The sequence below is a fragment of the Chiloscyllium punctatum genome, chromosome 15 (assembly GCF_047496795.1).
Source record: "Chiloscyllium punctatum isolate Juve2018m chromosome 15, sChiPun1.3, whole genome shotgun sequence".
Classification (NCBI taxonomy): Eukaryota; Metazoa; Chordata; class Chondrichthyes; order Orectolobiformes; family Hemiscylliidae; genus Chiloscyllium; species Chiloscyllium punctatum.
The window spans coordinates 102,933,499-102,953,784 of NC_092753.1; the positions used below are offsets into that span (position 1 = coordinate 102,933,499).

General features: G+C 41.8%; 1 protein-coding gene across 4 annotated transcripts in view; it reads left to right on the top strand.

Annotated features, from left to right (window-relative positions):
- u2af1 (U2 small nuclear RNA auxiliary factor 1) overlaps positions 1-20,065 on the top strand; it is a 45,122-nt gene extending 25,057 nt beyond the window's left edge. For 2 of the 4 annotated variants that reach the window (XM_072585814.1, XM_072585813.1), the window contains exons 4-9: positions 4,501-4,550; positions 7,643-7,741; positions 7,950-8,083; positions 14,828-14,920; positions 16,141-16,224; positions 19,113-20,065. In XM_072585814.1, coding sequence (XP_072441915.1) covers positions 4,501-4,550; positions 7,643-7,741; positions 7,950-8,083; positions 14,828-14,920; positions 16,141-16,224; positions 19,113-19,242 — 590 coding nt within the window. In that variant the 3' untranslated portion in view covers positions 19,243-20,065. The remainder of the gene's footprint in view (positions 1-4,500; positions 4,551-7,642; positions 7,742-7,949; positions 8,084-14,827; positions 14,921-16,140; positions 16,225-19,112) is intronic. The other 2 variants (XM_072585816.1, XM_072585815.1) reach the window with 1 other exon arrangement.
- Positions 20,066-20,286: the final 221 nt, after the last annotated feature.

Genomic DNA, 20,286 nt, shown 5'->3' on the forward strand with positions numbered 1-20,286 from the left:
AAAGAATCCCCAGCCCATTCAGCCTTTCCCTATATCTCAAATTTTCCAGTCCCAAAAACATCCTTGTCAATATTTTCTGCACGCACTCAAGTTTAACCACATCCTTCCCACAGAAGGGTGACCAGAACTTCTAAAAGTGGCCTCACCAATGTCCTGTACATCCAGGACATGACATCCCAACTCCTATACTCAATCTTCTGACCAATTTAAAGGCGAGAGTGCCAAATGCTTTCTTCACCGCCCTGTTCACCTATGACTGCACTTTCAAGGAGTTATGAATCTATACCCCTCAATCACTCTGCTCGGCAACACTCCTCAGAGCCTACCATTAAGTATATAAGTTCTGTCCTGATTTGCCTTACTAAAATGCAGCACCTCACATTTATTTAAATTAAACTCCATCTGCCATTCACTGGCCCATCTGGTCAAGATCCTATTATACTCAGTGAAAAAGATTTTCTCAGTCCACTACACCACTGGTTTGGTGTCATGTGCAAACTTACCAAATATTCCTCCTATATTCACATCCAAATCACATAAATCAATGTCGAAAAGCTGTGGACCCAGCACCGATCGTTGTGTCACTCTGCTGATTGTAGGTCTCCATTCTGTAAAGCAACCCTCCTCCACCACCCTCTGTCTACTATCTTCAAGTCAATGTTGTATCCAATTGGCTAGCTTCCCCCGGCTTCCATATGATCTAACCTCACTAATCAGTCCATCATGCAGAATCTTGTTGACCATTTTGCTGAAGTCCATATCGAGAACCGCTCTGCCTTAATCAATCCTCTTTGTCATTTCTTAAACTCAAATCAAATTAGTGAGACATGATTTCCCATGCACAGAGCCATGTTAACTATCCTGAATCAGTCCTTACCTTTCCAAATACACATAGATCCTGTCCCTCAGAATCCCCTCCAACAATTTACCCACCAACGACATACAGCTCACTGGTTGATAGTTCCCTGGCTTTTCTTTACAGCCTTTCATAAATAATGGTACCACGTTAGCCAACCTCCAGTCTTCTGGCACCTGTTGATGATACAAATATCTCAGCAAGGGGCCCAGCATCATTTCCCTGGCTTCGCAGCAAGTTTTGGGGAACACCTGATCATGTCCCAGGAATCTAACTACTTTAAGACCTCCAGTATCACCTCTATAATATGAGTCTTTTTCAAGATATCACCACTTATTCCTGAAGTTCCCTAACTTCCATCTCCTCCTCCACATTAAATAAATGAAATATTTGTTTGTTGTCTCACCCATCTCCAATGATTCCATACGCGGGCGGCCACATTGATCTTTAAGGAGCCCTGTTCTCTCCCTCGTTACTCTATTGCCCTTGTAGTTATATAATCTCTTTGGATTCTCCTTTACTTCATTTGCCAAAGTTATCTCATGTCCCATTTTCACCGACCTGATTTCCCTCTTTAGTATGTTCCTACTGTCCTTATACTCTATGAATTCACTCCATCTTTCCTGTCTATCAGTCTATACTGACCTATGGCTTATTTTTCTTGACCAAAGCTTCAATTTCTCTTGTCATCCAGCATTCCCTACTTCCGCCAGCTTTGCCCTTCACACTAACAGGAAGGTAGTGTCTCTGAATTTGCGTTATTTCATTTTTAAAGGCCTCCTACTTCCCAACTGTCTCTTTGCCTCCAAATAGATTCCCCCAAACAACTTTTGAAAGTTTTGAAAGTATGGAGTTAGGCCACAGATCAGCCATGATCTCATTGAATAGTGGAACAGACTCACGGAGCAGACAGGCCTACTCCTGATCCTATTCTTGATTACATGAAGTGGACGATTCTGCATTTTGCAGCCACAGTCACTTTAATCGTGATCGGAATTGGAAAAGGCAGATGTGGCAGCCAGTCTATTCCCTTTACTGGACAAATTAGCCATTTCTGACCGTGTTTTTCTAGGAAGGTCTGTTGGACTGTGGTTTAGATCAGGTTACGTTTCTGCTAAAGATTGCAGGGGCTAGGAGACAAATAATAACTAAATTGGTCTCAACTTGAGTTCAATCCACGTGGATTGTGAAATCTAATCATTGCAGGCAGGATGTGATCAGATTATTTTAAAATAATGAATACAGAAGCTGCAGTGTCCTCAATTGACCAAGTCAATTTCAGTTTGGCATGACTTGTATTAATTGGGTGGGTAATGTCCCATTGCATCATAAAGGTGCACATGAGAACACAAACTGGTCTTGTGTAGTAGGCTTCAATTCTATGTTTCCATTGTCTTTTATATTACTTTGGTGTAAGTTCATTTCATTTAGAAAGCTTGGTATGTTGTGTGTGTCATTTTCTGTCCCATTCTAATGTTTGCAGTAACAGGCAGAAAAGTCCTGAGTGGTCGTCATTGCTTTTGCTAATGAGCTTAAAGCTGTTGCTCAGAGACACAGCAATGTCTTCTTTTGAGCTGAACCTAGATATTTTCTGATCTTACAGGAACTGACTGTAACTGAAATTAAACAATAGGTTTTCATCTTTGTTTGCAGTATTTGTTGACCCAGCAATGTCCAAAATACTGTTCACAATTCCCTTTACAAACCCGAAGGGAAGAGGCTGTCCACAACTCCAGAATAAGTGAATACTGTCCACACCTCCCCACATGGACTGGAACAGATGAATATTCTCTATACCTCCCCACATGAACAGGAGCTCCTTTTTGCAACTTACTATTCATTCTGTAGACCCATTTACAATGGATAAAGGGGCCAAAGTATGATAGTTAAAATTGATGATGTCACATAGGTAGGAGAGGGAGTTGTGAAGAGGACATGAGCTCTACATAGGGATATAAGTTAAGTGAATGAGCAAACAGCTTGCAAATGGAATGCAATATGGGAAGGTGAACAATTGACCATTTTGGTGCAAAGAATAAAGAAGCATTTTATCTAAGTAATGAGAGGCTGCAGAGCTCTGAGATTCTGAGCGATCTGGGAGTCCTAGTGCATGAATCACAGAAGATTAATCTGCAGATACAAAAGTGAACAGGAAAGCTCCTACAATTCCCCTTGCAATAAACCATAACATTTTAAGAATAGGGAGATTATGCTTCTGGAGAACTGTGTATAGTACTGGACACAAGTTGTTAATGTGTTGAAAGCAGTTCAGAAAAGATTTACTAGACGTACCTGAATTGAATAGATTACTTTACATGCTAGATCTGTACCCTCTAGAGTTTAGAAGAGTCAGACTTGACTTAATTGAAACATATGAAAGCTGGATTTATGTTTGAAAGTGATGAATTTAGGGGGTTACAGGGGTAGGGCTGGAGAATAGGATTAGCTGATTAGTTCTTACGGTACCAGTGGGTCAAATGACATCCTGTACTGTAAAATTCTGAAGATTGTGACTTAACTGGGTGGGTATGGGAAGGATGTTCCCTCTTATGGAAGAGTCTTATGGGAGGGGTCAGTTAGCTCGCTTGGCTGGATGGCTAGTTTGCAATGCAGTATGATGCAAATGGCTTGAGTTCAATCCCTGCACTGGCTGAGGTTACCATGAAGGACTTGCCCTTTGCCCGAAGTGGGTGACCCTTGGGTTAAACCTCACCAGTCATGTCTTTGTAATGAGAGAGCAGCCACATGGTCTGGTAAGATTTTGGTGACATTACCTCTGAGAATTAGGGGTGATAGTTTAAAAAGTTAAGAGTGATGAGGAAAAAGGAATTCAAAGGGTTAAGTCTGTTTGGAATTCCCTTCCTCAAATGGCAGTGAATGCAAAATAGTTAAATATTTTTACGGTAGAAGTAGATAGCTTTGCCACGTGGTTGGAAGATTATTATGAGTATACAGGAATGTAGAATTGAGGTTAAAACCAGATCAACCATAATCTTATTGAGTAGTGCAGCAAGTTCAGTGGCTCCCTGCTTAGGTTCCCTGTTCATATGAATGGGCAGATGTACTGTCCAAATCTCCCCATGTGACAGGAACAGGTGAATACTGTCCACCTCTCCCTTTGGTAAGGAACAGTCTACACCAACATGACACAAACATGATTGGGGACTTAATTACAATAATGATTTCAGACTAAATGATTCCTGTATCTTGGGAAATTGATGGAAGCTAATCTGGCTTTGAGCTTCTGAGTGCTATGTAACTTAAGGAATTTGATATTGAATTGATGTTTCTAAATATTTAGAATTAAAATTTTAATTGATGTGTAAACTGCAAGTTCTATAAGTGAACTGTGTTCCCTGGTTTGCAATTAGCCTGCTAGAAATGAGCACCCTAAAGGCAAAGTCTGTAACTAGCAACTGCTGCACTAAACTACTCAACAACTGGAAGGGTGCATCGGTGCAGAAAAAGCCTTCAAGCACTATGCACCAGGGTGAGAAGGCTCTTTGTGTCTTGAAATGAAATAATGTATTTAGAGTTTTGTGTTGAATTTGTACAAGGTCAATCAGATACTGCAGCTTCATTTAAGATGTCGGGTTTAATATAAATTGCAATTGTGTGAAGCTTGTCAATTTGTCTCATGTTAGGTGCTGTTGGTGATGTTGAAATGCAGGAACATTATGATGAATTCTTTGAGGTGAGTGATGTTTGCTTTATTGCACGAGTGACATACTCAAGAAATGATATGGCACTATTATTTGTCTTTGTCATTGTCAAAATATCTGTTTCATTTATCCATCTGAATGTTTTGCATTTAAGATGTCAGCTATTGGGACTTTAAAACAAGAAATATTAGGTTGGGGCTTTGGACAATATAAATACAGTTGTGCAGGAGGTTGTTTGCTCCTAAGTATGAATTCAAGATAACATGAGACTTTTTGCTTCTACATCAGAATTACTGCATGAAAAGAAGGTGTATTCAACCTAACCATTTATGTCTGCTTGTCCTCTGCAATTAAAATCATATTCGGCTCTCCTGTTCCTATGTAATTATCAATGTCCGACATGTATTTGCACCTGTTTAATCTTGAATGTTGACTCTGTCTCTACTGAAACTACTAACCTTGAAAGTGAATTCCATGGCCTCACGACTAAAGAGGTTACCAGTGGTTTCTTTCAGATCTCACTTGTTAATTGTGTATCTCATTCTTGACTCCACAAACTTTAAAGTTCTGCTGGACTTGGGCATCCCTTTGAAGTGAATGTCTTGGTCACTTCAGAGGATAGTTAACTTTTAACTATGTTGCTAGGGGTCTAGAATTGACTTTGGTCAGACCATGTAATGGCAAATTTCTTTCCCTAAAAGGGCATTAGTGAGGAACTCAGTTCTGTACTGAGACCTGAGAACAAGGCTGGGAGGAGATGAGAGTCCTGTGAGCATGGGGGTGGGATCTGTTATTGCCACAGAGTTTTTAAAGTATAAAGAACCACCATTTCCATGGTACTTCCATGTCAACTGTTTTGAAAAGTTAGAAGGGTTTTAAGGGACCACAGCTGTTAGCACTCCAGCTCACAACCATTCCTGCTTTGAAGCTCATGACTTTGAAGTTTTCAATCACAGTTTGGGAAATTCTGTGCTAGAAAAAATATAGAGAAAATTTCTGGCGTCATCCTTGTAAATCTGTCGGTTTTTATATCTGAAAAGGTTGACAAACTGGGTGTTTATTGGGAAAAGAGGGATGAGGGGTTACCTAATAGATGTTTAACATTATTCCGTTGTAAAGTGAATATAGTACAGGGACAGTGCTCCCCCTTGTGGGGAAAGAAATAAATAGAAGCCATCACAAAAAAAATTCAATTGGAATTTCAAACAACATGTGGAATCTGCTATCATCTGGTAGATGTTTAAGACAAATGGTCTGTCTCTGTTCTGTATATCCTATTTAATTCATCCAAGCAAATCTAAAACCACGAGATTTGTATTTTTTTTGTAAATGTAGTGCATATTCTTTACATTGTGCACTTGCTTTTCAAAATGACCCTATGTTGTCAAGCAATTCTTCTAATATCTTCCACCTCAGTCACCTTTTTAACTCTGCCATAATTCAGTTGCATATTTTAATTGGAAAAGATTCTCTGGGCAAGATCTATAAGCATTTAGAAGCAAATGGCCGTCTTAGCAATAGACAGCATGATTTTGTGGGGTGGGAGATTGTGTCTCACTGACTTGATACGTTTTTTTGAGGAGGTGACTGAAATGATTGAGGGAAAAGTGGTTGTCTACATGGACTTCAGTAAAGCCTTTGACAAGGTCCCTCATGGCAGACTGGTACAAAAGGTGAAGTCAGGTGGTTTCAGGGATGAGCTGACAAGATGGATACAGAACTGGATTAGTCTTAGGAGACCGCGGGGCAGCAATGAATGGATGCTTGTCGGAATGGAGGGTCACGACCAGAGGTGTTCCACAGGGATCAGTGTTGGGACCTCTGCTGTTCGTGATCTATGTAAATGAGTTGGAGGAGAGCATAGCTGGTCTAATTAGTAAGTTTGGAGATAATACAATGGTGGAGTTACAGATAATGAGGAAGATTGTCAGGATATGGATCATTTGGCAGCATGGGCAAAACAATGGCAGATGGAGTTTAATCTGGACAAATATGCTGTGGGAATACTAAATATTGTGGATGTGGGTTTGCTCACTGAGCTGGAAGGTTCATTTTCAGACATTTTGTCACCCTACTAGGTAACATTATCCAAAGGCCACTGAAGAAGTTTACAGATACTGTAAGTGAAGACAATTTCAGTATGGAAGGGTAAAATATGTTGGTGCAGGCCTGGAGGGCCTGTTCTTGTGCTGTCCTTGTTCTAATCAAGCTGGTCGCTTCGTCCTGGATGGTGTCAGGCTACTTCAATGTTGTTGGAGCTGCACCCGTCCAGGCAAGTGGGGAGCATTCTGTGACATTCCTGACTTGCGCCTTGTAAATGGTGGACAGGCTTTGTGGAGTCAGAGGTGAATTCCTTGCTGTCGGATTCCTAGCCTGTGATCTCCATTTGGTAGCTATATGGGGAGTTCAGTTTATTTTCTGGTCAACAGTAACCCCTTAGGATATTGATAATGGGGGATTTGGTGATGGTGTTGAATGTCATAGGGTGTTGGTTAGATTCTGTCTTATTCAAGATGATCATTGCCTGGCATTTGTGTGGCGTAAGTGTTACTTGTCAACCTAAATCTGATTATTGTTCAGGTGTTGCTGCATATTGGTAAGGATTGCTACGCTTCCAGTTTTAATGTTCCAATACTCCTGTTCACGTTTCTGGTTGAATTGTAACCTTGATTATTGAGTTTAATCTACTACCTGATTGGTTTCATTGTTTAAACTAGATTTAACTAATTTGCTTGAAATGGGAGTGCTATACATATTTTTGTAATACCATTCTGTCTTCTATTTACTATCTTTCTCTTGATGATTGGGTAATTAAAATCTTGCATCAGAATATTGTATTAGTAATTTGACCACAGCTTAGCTTTTCCATTCATCCCATGCTATCTGGAGCTCCAGAATGTACCCTGACTAAACAAATAAGCAAGTTTTGAGGTCCTGCTGTTCCATTGCATTCCTTTCCTCTCATTGTGGCACTCCACTCAAACACATGATTTCCCTTTTGCATGCATTTTGGTTGGTTACTTCCGGCAATTTGTTTCCCACATGCATAGATTTTGAGGGGTTTTGTATTTTCTACCTGCCCTAATTCTGTGTGGATAACTGCTGTGTTGTCCTTTGTCTGCAGGAGGTTTTTACAGAAATGGAGGAAAAGTATGGTGAAATTGAAGAGATGAATGTCTGTGACAATCTGGGTGATCACCTGGTTGGAAATGTCTATGTAAAGGTGAGACTTTCAAACAGTGGCCCTTCCCTCCTCGCTGACTGCCTTGTGTGCTATAGAGCTGAAGCTTTCAGTGTGAACCTGCTCGGCTGTGCTTGACATTTTTAGTAGAGTATTTTGAGTGTTGCTTTTGGGAGCTTCAGTGCCTGCCTCTATCTGAATTCAGTCATTATTATTTAGATCCTCTGACTCTACTTATTTTCTGTTTCAGTTTCGCCATGAAGAAGATGCAGAAAAGGCTGTGAATGACCTGAACAATCGCTGGTTCAATGGACAACCAATTCATGCAGAGCTATCACCGGTAACTGACTTCAGAGAGGCTTGTTGCAGGCAGTATGAAATGGGGTGAGTATTCACATCAGTTATTATGCTGCTGTTCTTACCTTCCAAAAAGATCAAACAATAAATCGTGATAGAAGCCCATATACGGTAAAGAATGAGGCTGATTTCAATCATACATAGCAATCTTCCATTTTTTTGAGCTTTGCATATTGATTTTGATGGGGATTTTGCCCCTCCATCACCTGCTGATTACTCAGGGGAACTTAGAGTGGACCCTGCATAAGGCACTGCCTGGAAACATGGTGGAGGCAGGTTTAATTGCCCTGCTCAAGGTCATGGGTGTTTTTTTTTAATGGATAGCAATAGTGTGCAGGAATTTGGGGAGAAGGCACTAGATGAGTCAGAGTAGATAATAGAGTCAGTGCAGCAACTAGGGGCTAACTGGCTCCCTCTACTGTAACAACTGTGATCACAACTGATGTTGAATAGTGGAGCAGGTTTAAAGGGCTGAATGGCATATTCTTTATTCTGTGCTCCCTTTGTGTAAAGGGAGAATGTTTTTTTCTCTTGTGGGATTTTAGAACTGGTTAGCATGGTTTAAAGCAGAAATCAGGAGGAATTCTTATGAAGGGTGGGGTCAATAGTATTTGGACTTGATAGGAATGAGGGCAAACTCTCTAGATGGGATCATATCTGGGCCGAAGGAAGATGATTGTGGTTGTTGAAGGTAAGTCATCTTACCTCCAGTTCTTCAAGGGAGTGTCCTTGGGCCAACCATCGAGTTCCTTCATCAATAACCTTTAATTCATCATAAAGTCAGAAGTGGGCATGTTTGCTGATGACTGCACCGTGTTCAGCACCACTGGTAACTCCTCAGATACTGAAGCAGATCATGAGGTGGAGAAAAGAAGTGAATGTACATTTACAGACAACACAAGAACAGACACCAGCAAATTGTGAGAGGTGTACAAACAGTTTACAGAGAGACATTGGGAAATGAAAGAAGTGGAAAAAAGGTGGCAAGTGGGACATAATGTGGGAAAATGTGAAGTTTTGAAAGGGAGAGCAAAATTGGAGAAAATCCACAGAAAGCTGCGACATGTAGGGACTTGAGGATACTTGTGCACAAAACGCAGACATAGCACACAGATGGTAGTGGGAAGAGAAGTGGAATGATTCTTCTTTGAAGAGTAAGGAAGTCTTATTGCAAATGTACAAGGTGCTGGAGAGATTACATCTAGAGCATTGTACACAGTTTTAGCCCCCTTTCAGGAAAGATAAAGCTTTGGAGACAGTTCAGAGAAAGTTCACTAGGATGATCCCTTATGTGGAGAGTTTGTCTTTTGAGCAAAGGTTAAACAGGTTGAGACTCTACTCTCTGAAGTTTAGAAGAATGAGAGGTGATCTCATTGGATCATGTGGGATACTGAAGGGGCTTGACAGGGTAAATGCTGAGAGGATGTTCCTCTCTGAGAATCTAGGACCAGAGAGCATGGTCTCAAAATAAACAGGTGTAATTTAAGACTGAGAGGAAGAATTTCTTCTGAGGATTGTGTGTATTTGGAACTCCTTGCCACAGAGAGCTGTTGGAGAAGAGTTCTAATGTATATTAATGACTGATCGATAGGAGAATAAAGGGTACAGGGAATGTGAGGAATATTGGATCCGTTGTCATTCAGTTGAATGATGGCACAGGCAGTTATTTCTGTTTTCCTATTTTTTCCACATTCAAATACATCCAGGCTTAGGCTGACATGTGGCAAGTGTTACATTCATGCCACTCAAATACCAGACAAAGATTATCTCTCATTGGATATTATCAAACTACTGCCCCATAACATTCAATGGCAATACTGTCCACTAGCAGCATCTTTGGAGTTACCGTTGACCAGAAACTCACCTGGACTTGCCACATGAAGAACGTGACTTGAAGCGAAGGTTAGAGGTTAGGAATACTGCAGCCAGTTCACCATCTTCATAAGGCACAAGTCAGGAGTGTGATGAAATACTACCCACTTGGTTGGAGCCACACTCAAGAAGCTTTACGCCGTCCAGGGCAAAGTATCCCACTTGATTGGTACCACATCTACCAACATTCACTCCCTCTGCATGTCGATGCTCGGTAGCAGTAGTACAGTCTGTTCTGATATAACACGATCGTTCCATTCTCGTGCGATGCCGCATTATAAGAAAATCAAGTAATAGCAGCATCGTTTAAACCAATGGGACTGGAATGCATTATAGCCAATACAGGTAAGGAAAGTTTGCATTCTACAAATAATGATCTAAATTCTTCAATCACACTATAGCTAATTCGCATGGAAGAAACTTGCATTATAGCAGAATCGACTATATGTACAACCTACAAGATGCAATGCAGAAATCCACCAAGGATCCTTAAAAATCAGCATCCCATCTCAAAGGAAAGATTTATCTTTCAATCAGATGGTAGGGATGAACCAGAGCAGATAAGTGAAGTAAATGTGGGGGAACATCTCAGCAGTCATGAATTATATGGACTTCAACAAAATGTTTGAGAAAGGACCACATAAAAGACTGGTTCACAAAATTGATGCACGTGTGATAAAGTCTGTTTAAGAAATTTAATGGATGCTGGACTTTATATCAAGAGGACTGGAGTACAGGGATGCAAGGTTACGCTACAGTTATACAAAACCCAGGTTAGACCCCACTGGGAGTGCTGTGACCAGATCTGGGTGCCACACCATACGAAGGATATAATGGCCTTGGTGTACAACATACGTTTACAAGGTTGGTACCTGGACTTCGAGGGTTAAGTTAGGAGAAGCGATTATACAAATTAGGCCTGTTTTCACTAGAATTTAGAAGATTAAGGCGTGATCAGGTTGAAGTCTTCAAGATGTTAACAGGAAAAGACAGATAATGATAAACTATTTACAGTTGTTGGAGATTCCAGAATCTCCTCAGCCCATTGGCCCAATTGATCAAGATCCCTTTGTGATCTTAGCTAACCTTCTTCTCTGACTATGCCACCAATTTTGGTGTCATCTGCAAACTTACTAACAATGACTCCTGTGTTTTTATCTAAATAATTTAGATAAGTGACAAAACAACAGTGGACCCAGCACCAATTCCTGCAGTATACCACTGGTCACAGGATTCCAGTCCGAAAAGCAACCTTCCTCCGTCGCTGTCTCTTGCTGTTAAACCAGTTTTATATCCAGTTGACAAGCTCTCCCTGCATCCCATGTGACCTAACTTTGCTCATTAGTCTGCCATGTGGAACTTTGTCAAAGACTTTAGTAAAGTCCATGAGGACAACTTCGGCTCTGGCCTCCTCAGTCTTTTTGGTTACCTCTTCAAAAAAAACTATCAAGTTTGTGACACACTCTTTCCCACACGCACAGCCACACTGACTATCCGTAATCAGTCTTTACGTCTCCAACTGCACGTAAATCCCATCTCTCGAAATCCACTCCAACAACTTACCAACCACTGATGTCAGACTCCCCAATCTATAGTTCCCGGACGTTTCCTGCGTTTTTCTCCCAAGTCTGACAGGAGGAGTATACCACTCCATTGACTGTCATAATTGCCCCTTAAACATTTGTAAGCATAGAATTGCCTGAAAAGACCCACACTTTTTCCCCACGTGCAGTGTTTGTAGATTGCTGTTGACACACTATGCTGGGTAAATTTAAAAGCTATATTATAAGGCTGAAATAAAAGCTCTGAATACAACCTTTATTTTTTGAAAATAATCTACCCTTATTTTAAGCATGCAAAAGAAAAAAAAAATTTAAAGTAAGTGCTTAGCTTAAATTTTTTGTTGAGGTTATTAAGGTGGACAAATCCCCAGGACCGGATGGGATCTATCCCAGGTTGCTGAGGGAGGCGAGAGGAAATAACTGGGTCCTGACAGATATCTTTGTGGCATCCTTTAATACAGGTGAGGTGCTGGATGACTGGAGGCTTACTTATTTTGTCCCCCTGTACAAGAAGGATAGTAGGGATATTCTGGGTGACTACAGACCAGTGAGTCTGACGTCGGTGGTGGGAAAGTAGCTGGAGAAGGTACTGAGGGATAGGATCTGTTTATATTTAGAAAAGAATGGGCTTATCAGTGATAGGCATGGTTTTGTGTGGGGGAGATAGTTCCTTACCAACTTAAGAGTTCTTCGAGGAAGTGACCAAGTTGATAGATGAAGGAAGGGCTGCTGATGTCATATACATGGACATAAGTAGGGCGTTTGGTAAGATTCCCCATTGTAGACTAATGGAAAAAGTGAAGTCACATGGTGTGCAGGGTGTTCTAGCTAGGAGGATAAAGAACTGGTTGAGCAACAGGAGACAGAGAGTAGTAGTTGAAGGGAGTTTCTCGAAATGGAGAAAAGTGACCAGTGGTGTTCCACAGGGGTCAGTATTGGGGCCACTATGGTTTGTAATATACATAAATGATCTAGAAGAGGGTACTGTTGGTATGATCAGCAAGTTTGCAGATGATACAAAGATTGGTGGAGGACCAGAAAGCGTAAGGGATTGTCAGAGAATACAGGAGAATATAGATAGACTGGAGAGTTGGGCGGAAAAGTGGCAGGTGGATTTCAAGCCAGACAAATGTGAGGTGATGCATTTAGGCAAGTCTAATTCTAGAGCAAATTATACAATGAATGGAAGAGCTTTGGGAAAAGTTGATGGGCAGAGAGATCTGGGAGTGCAGGTCCATTGTACCCTGAAGGTTGCTGCACAAATGGATAGAGTGGTCAAGAAGGCATATAGTATGCTTGCCTTCATCGGACGGGGTATTGAGTATAAGAGCTGGCAAGTCATATTAAAATTGTACAAGACATTGGTTCGGCCACATTTAGAATACTGTGTACAGTTCTGATCGCCACATTACCAAAAGGATGTGGACGCTTTGGAGAGGGTGCAGAGAAGGTTTACGAGGATGTTGCCTGGTATGGAAGGAGCTAGCTATGAACAGAGGTTGAGTAGGTTAGGTTTATTTTCATTAGAAAAAAGGAGATTGAGGGGGACCTGATTGAGGTTTACAAAATCATGAAGGGTATAGATAGGGTGGATAGAGACAAGCTTTTTCCCAGGATGAAGAATTCAATAACGAGAGGTCATGCTTTCAAGGTGAGAGGTGAAATGTTTAAGGGGGATACACACGGCAAGTACTTCACCCAGAGGGTGGTGGGTGCCTGGAACACGTTTCCAGCAGAGGTGGTAGAGGCAGACACGGTAGATTCATTTAAGATGAGTCTGGACAGATGCATGAGCAGGTGGGGAGCAGAGGGATACAGATGGTTAGGAATTGACTGACAGGTTTAGACAGTACATTTGGATCGGCTCAGGGCTGAAGGGCCTGTTGCTGGTCTGTAAATTTTCTTTGTTCATGTATTAGGGGATAGTTAGGCCACAGATTAGCCACGATCACATTGAATGGTGGAAAAAGCCGGAGGAGCTGAATAGCCTTCTCTTGTTTCTCTGTTCCTAATAAAAGGTATTGAGGAAAAAAAGCAGCAAGATGTGCTAAGAGGTTATGTTTTTTTAAACTGAAGGTGTTCCCCAAGTGTCAGCGCTGGAGCTGTTGTTTTTTATAAGGCTAAATGATTTAATTATTGGCCTAAAACATTTTAAAATTTATCAGCAATGTCACATTTGAAAGTGCAGCAGACATAATTTATTGTAGAGGTATGTGGTAATTGGGGGAGAATGTGAATTCACTGGCACAATGCTAAAGATTGTGTGGGGGTCAGGAAGACATGAGGTGTCATCCCTCAACCCTGGTACCTTTCTGATAAATCTCCTCTGCACGCTGCACAGCCTTCACATCCTAAAGTGTGGTACTCAGATTTGGATGCAATGCCACAGCTGCCTCTGCATCCCTCGCTGGCTTGCTCTCCTGCAAGTAAGTTATCTTTCTCCTCTGGTGAAAAATCAAGGCTTTGTAGGATAGTTCTTTTCTTTATCAGGACACTTACTTTGGGCCCATTTGTGATATACATTATCCCTTTTATAATTTTGTCCAAGATGTGAAATGGCCTGCAGTGCTCTGGAAGCACCAGAACAAATGAATAGGTAGAGGTTATTTATCCCACGGAGCATGCTCCACTATTCTGGATCTTGGTTAATATTCTCAATGTTACTTTCCCCATGGTGTCTCCAGAAATCTCAGTTTCTGTCGTGAACCTGTTCAGTGACTGAGTTTCCACAGCTCTGGGGTAGAGAATTCCAAAGACTCGCACCATTGAGGAGATTCCTCCTGAACTTAGTCTTAAGTGGCTTCTCCCTCCTTCTGAGACTGTCCTCTGTGACGCACCCACCAGGGACATGTCCTATCTATAAGCACCATGTCACACCCTGTAAGGGGTTTAATCAGTTTCAATTGGATTACCTCTCAGTCTTTCAAACTTTTTTGTTTCATTTACTGAGTTAGTCTGTTTGTGGTTGAGCCAACACTTATTGCCCAGAGGGAAGTTAAGAGTCAACCACAATGCTGGGGTCTGGAGTCACTGTTAGGTCAGCTAAGGAAGGCAAATTTCCTTCTCTAAACAACATTGCTGAGAAATTGAGGTAGGACCAAAACCTTGATTCAAGCGGATGGGTTTGCTTTGTCTTAATGGATTGGGGAAGTGATATGAACTTTGTGGAATAATTGGATCAGATTTGCAGAGATTATTAGAACCAAATGTAAGTAAAAGAGTAACACTCCGATATGAGACAGGAGCAGTGTAGACAACAAGAGTGAGGACTATGGAATAAGACGTGGAGTACTAAAGGATTCAGACATTCAACACTGTTGCCTGTTCTGTTTTGCAGTGAGTGTACACGAGGAGGCTTTTGCAACTTCATGCACCTCAAGCCAATTTCACGGGAGTTACGTCGTGAACTGTATGGACGGCGTCGTAAGAGGTCAGTTCTTACTGTTTAGGTGGCTGGGTGTAAAATGTGTTTATTTTTTCAAAACGCTTTCAGTTTTGGGAGTTTAGGAATCTTGGTAAAAGCTGAAAAAGCTAGTGTAGTGTTGGCAGTAGGTTCTTGTGAATCAGACCCCATGTCGTCATTTTGGTGAGTAGTTTGGAGCTAATTCAGTGCAGTCAAATGCAAATTGTCACAGTCAAAGCTAGCTTATGCACTTTGGATTTGTGGCCTGTTTTCATCCAACTGTCTCATGTTGGCTGAAATCTGGAAGCAGTCCAGTGTATTACCGTAAAACTTATTGAAGACTTGTTATTACTCCACTTTGTCTCCTTCCCATGGCAGCTCTGAGTGCAGCTGAGGAAGTGTTGGGGATGTCCCCTCTCACCTTCACTTTGTCATGTGCAAGAAAAAAAAATCACCTAATTTATATTTCTTTGTGGCTTGCTGTAGAAATGCAAAGCTTTGAATGTATGTGATTCCTGGTGTTTAAATGTCACATAAAGCCCTACTGTGTTGGTTTATTTAATGTAGAAGCAAATGCAAATAGATCAGTCTGCACAAGCAACCTATGCCTGTACTTGCTTGACTGAGGAGTCTGAAATTATATTAACCCACTTTGTTCCCATATTCCTTCATCCAGCTGCCTAATGACTAACCCTGGAAAATAATTCACTGCCAAAGTTTCTCCTGCCCCAGTATATAAATGTGGGGTCTCATTCCAGACCCTTAAACAGTGGAAACAGTCTACTCCTCGCTGTCCTGTCCTACACTTCCATAATTATAGACATTTCTAACATGTTCCCCTATAATCTGTGTTCATAGCAAAAGATACCCAGGTTTTGTCAATTTTTGCACTCAGACCTGGCAGCATCCCAACAAGTCTCTGCTGTACCCTCTCTCAAGTCTCAGTATATCCTTCTGATAGGGTGGACCACAATACTGGGTGCAGTTATTTAAGTTCAGTGTTATGGTTTTAATTAAGGTATTGTATAGACTCAGCATTCTCTTACCCTATCCCTCCTATGATAAGACCTGACATTTTATTAGCTTTTTTTCCACTGTCTTGTCATGTTGGCAAGATGCAATTAATGCTCTGTGAGCTGTAACCCTAGATCTTTTGCTGTCCCACACACCAAGCCTACTTCCATTCCCAGTTTAATTACTGCTGTTTTTTTACCAAAAAATGCCTCACCGTTTCCCATGTATTTCAGCCAGCAGCAGGGTAGCCGTGTGACCTCGTCTGGTGACAAACGGCTGCTAACCATCACCCCAAAACACTTAATGGCTGCTATCAGGTGAGTACAATCCTTCTCCAGTCTGAACATCAATGGCATGTATCAGACTAATTCCATTCTAGTTAATGAGACAGCACATAGTTGGAAGATGCATTGGAGTGGATGGGATATCAGTGACCCAGAAGTGGCCAGTGGGAGGAGGGGATGGGAGGGTGTTGTAATGGGGAAGGCTAATCCCTCATTGAAAAGTTAGTCGTACACTGGGTGGAGGTGGGCTGATGACCCATTGCCTTTCTTATTCCAGTTTGGGTTTTAACATCTTTTTTTAAATTTCTTTTTGTCTTTTATGGCATTCTCCCACGTTGTGGGCAGCAGTGTTCTGCAATCAGATGCCTTGATATTTAGTGGCATAATTGGTATCACTGTCACTGAATCCCCCTCTACAATTTGCCAGAACTGAACTGGACTAGCCACATAAATATTGTGGCTACAAGAACAGGTCAGAGGCTGGCTAAACTGTAAAGAGTAACTCACCATCTGATTCCCCAAAGCCTGTCCACAAGGCACAAGTCAGGTGTGTGATGGAATACTCCCCACTTCCCTGGATGGGTGCAGCTCCAACAACACTCAGGAAGCTTGATACCATCTAGGACAAAGCAGCCCACTTGATTGGCACCAAATTCATATACACTTAATCCCTCCTCCAGTAATATGGAGATAGCGGTATGTACTATATATACAAGATGCACTGCAGAAATGCACCAAAGTTCCTCAGACAGCACCTTCCAAATCCACAATGACTTCTGTCTGGAAGGACAAGGGCAGCAGATACATGGGGAACACCACCTGCAAGTCCCCCTCCAAGCCACTCACCATCCTGACTTTGGAAATATATCATCACTCCTCTAGTGTCGCTGGGTTAAAATCCTGGTGTTCACATCATTGTGTCTCTACACACCACACAGCAATGGTTGAAGAAGACAGCACACCAGCACCTTCAGAGAATTGTGAAAATAAACCGTGGCCTAGCTAATGTCAACCCCATCCCATGAATGAACTTTTGAAAAATCCCACTCCACTCTGAGCTGCAGTCAGTCCCAGAGACTCTTATCACTTCATCTATACTCGACGTTCAGTTGAGTGGTAATGGGGTTGGCTGGGTGAGACAGGTTTTACAAAGGTCCTGCCTGGTGACTGTCAGCCTGGCACTGTCTGTGCCTCAGGGTTCCATATGGCTGATGTGATTCTAGACCCAGAGCAGTGCTGCTCTCTGAAGATAGGATCGAGGGAAGGGATGACTAGGGGTGCCAATTCTTAAGATCAAGAATTAACGTGACTGACAGATTAGCCCTTGCAAACCCTCTGAATGTGGTGGTGGGGTCAGAGGGCTAAAAGCTATAACAGACCGTCTTTGAAGTTGGAATTTTGGCCCCATTATTAACATTAATATAGAGAGAGTACAGCATCGATTCACCAGGATGATGCCACAATGAGGAATTATTGTTCAGTGGCGAGGCTTCAGATCCTGGGACTGTTTCCACTGGAGCAAGAAGGTTAGCAGGAGACTGACTAAGGTTTAGTTTGGATGGAGTGAATGGGGAACAACCGTTTCCTCTGAGGAAAAGTGATGTAATTTAGAAACTTATCACCATGAGTGGAGAGATTTAAAAGTCATTGCTCAGAGGGTTGTTGGAGCAATTGATGCTCTACAGTGCCAAAAAAGTATATAACTGAGGGCAAAGATCAAATCAAACAGTTTGAAGTGTGCATGTTTACAGCCTGTAACCAGGGTGTGGGCAGTGAGATTAGTTTGGGGTCTGATGCAAGGTTAGGGAGAGAGTGGGTTTTAATTTGTATAGGCTATGGAACACATAGGATTAGTGTGGAATTGGTACCAGGTGTTGGGAACAGTGGGATTACTTTGGGGATTAGTGCACAGGTTATGGTGAAAGCACAGAATTAGTTCAGGCTTGGCTCAGGGCTATGGGGAGAAAGCTGGACTAGTTTAGGGTTGATACAGGGCTGTGGGGAGAGTGCAGGATTAGTATGGGAATGGTTTTTGGACAATGGGGAGAGCAGGATTAGTTTGAGAATTGGTATGGAGCTACAGGGAGAGTGCAATTAAAATGGGAATTGGTACAGAGCTGTAGAGTGGAATTAGTTTGGCAATTGATTTGGAATTATGGAAAGAGTGGGATTAGTTTGGGAATTGGTAAAGAATTATGGAGAGAGTGGGATTCATTTTGGAATTGGTACAGAGTTATTTTTCATAGAATATAGCACTGAAGAATGGCTTTGACCGTTATCAGCTCTTGGAAAGAGCTTTCAATCAGTCCAGCTGTCCTGTTCTTTTCCCATTGGGTGTCTAGTTTATCTCCACTTCCCTTTGACAGTGACTGAATCTGTTCCCACCACTCTTTTTGTGTTGCTGGGTGAAGGCAACTTTGGTTTAAAATCTTCACTTAATCTCTGGTTCTTTTTGTCAGTTAACTTAAATGGTTGTTCTTTGAACAGTTTTTTGCCCCTGGGACCAGGGTCTGTTATTTACTTTAACCACTTACATTGATTTCCCTCCCTTAACCTTCTCTGCTGTAAGAACAATAGCAGTTTCACTGATTTTTTTTTTCCATACCTGAACTCCCTCATTCCTGGTGCCATTCTGGTCAATCTCCTCTGCACCCTGTCCAAACCCTTAATGTCCTTATTGAAGTATGGTATCTAGTGAAAGAGGCAGTGATAGTTTGGGTCTGATTCAGGGAGAGGGTAGACATCATGGCCTTTGGACTTTTGGTTTCTGGTGGGAATGATCTGTTGGGATTTGTCAGAGGACTGCTTTGCGGTCTCATTGCTTCTGGGTGATGGGGCATTGGGAAAATGTCTGGGTATCGGGCAATGTGGGACACAGCCCATGTTGTGAAATCTATTGACAATTTTATGCTTTGTAACAGACACAGGTCAAGGTCAAGGTCTCGTGAGCGTAAGCGATCTCGGTCACGGGAACGTGGAGGTCGTGCAGGACGGGATCGAGATCGTGATCGGAGGCGATCCAAGGATCGGGAAAGATCTGGAAGGTTCTGAGGGTGTGACATCGGTTTGCATGAAAGCTCATTTAGAAGTACTACATGCAACGTATTGGAATTTAATACTTTTTATGTTCAAGTTTAAAGTAAAACTTGGGTTCTGTTTCCTTTTGATGTTCAATAAACCTTTTTAAAATAAAAATGGAACTCATGCGACCTGACCTCCAGTACCAGTTCCAAGTTTTCGCTCACCTATTCCTCTATGTGTGTGTGTGTGTGTGTGTGTGTTGGGACCAGTTTACACGCTGTATGTTCAGTGTTGAGTAGATTTAGGGAGGTGTTCTGGATCGCACCCTGATTTGCTGTGCGGTTTATAGATTGCTTCTGCAGCGCATTCTTGCTGGAATCTTCTTACTGCTTTGAAACAGCCAGTAGAGTGAGCTTACTGATCTGAATTTAATGCATTCACATTGAAAGCAATCCTAGAGTATTTGAGCTAAAGCTAGGTTACTTCCACCCTCTTGCAAAGTTTGACGTACAGTGATAGAGGCCATCACCAGCTTCCAGTGCACAACTGTTTGAGCAGATCAGTTACTTAGTGGGGAATGGCAGCTGGATGTTGGGTTTAGTGTGTGATGGCTTTGGCTCTGCATATGAAAGGGCAGATCTGAAGGGGGGAGAAAAGACATCCTTCTGGTTAAACTGCAGCATTTATCTATTTTAGTTATGTGATCGTCTATGACAAGAGGTTGCAATTGGGGTGAGTGAAATCTCACTGGTTTAATCTCACTGTCAAATGTACATTGCTGCTCTCAAGTTAATTCTCTGCAAAAGGATTGCTTGTTAACTAACTCCCAGATTAAAGAGATGGTGAAACTGGACTGTGTGGACCACTTATTTCAGAAACAGGATGTAATAACATCCAAGTTGTAAATGTGCCATAAATTAATACTAAATATAAGTAAATTGCTTTTAAAGCTATAGACAGACGAGTGGGATGGGCTGAAATGCATGTGATATGTTGAGGCTCCCAAGAGCTTGTTCACAGCAATGGCTGGTTAGTGCGTCAGAAACAGGTAGTGTGCGAATACTAGAGAACTTA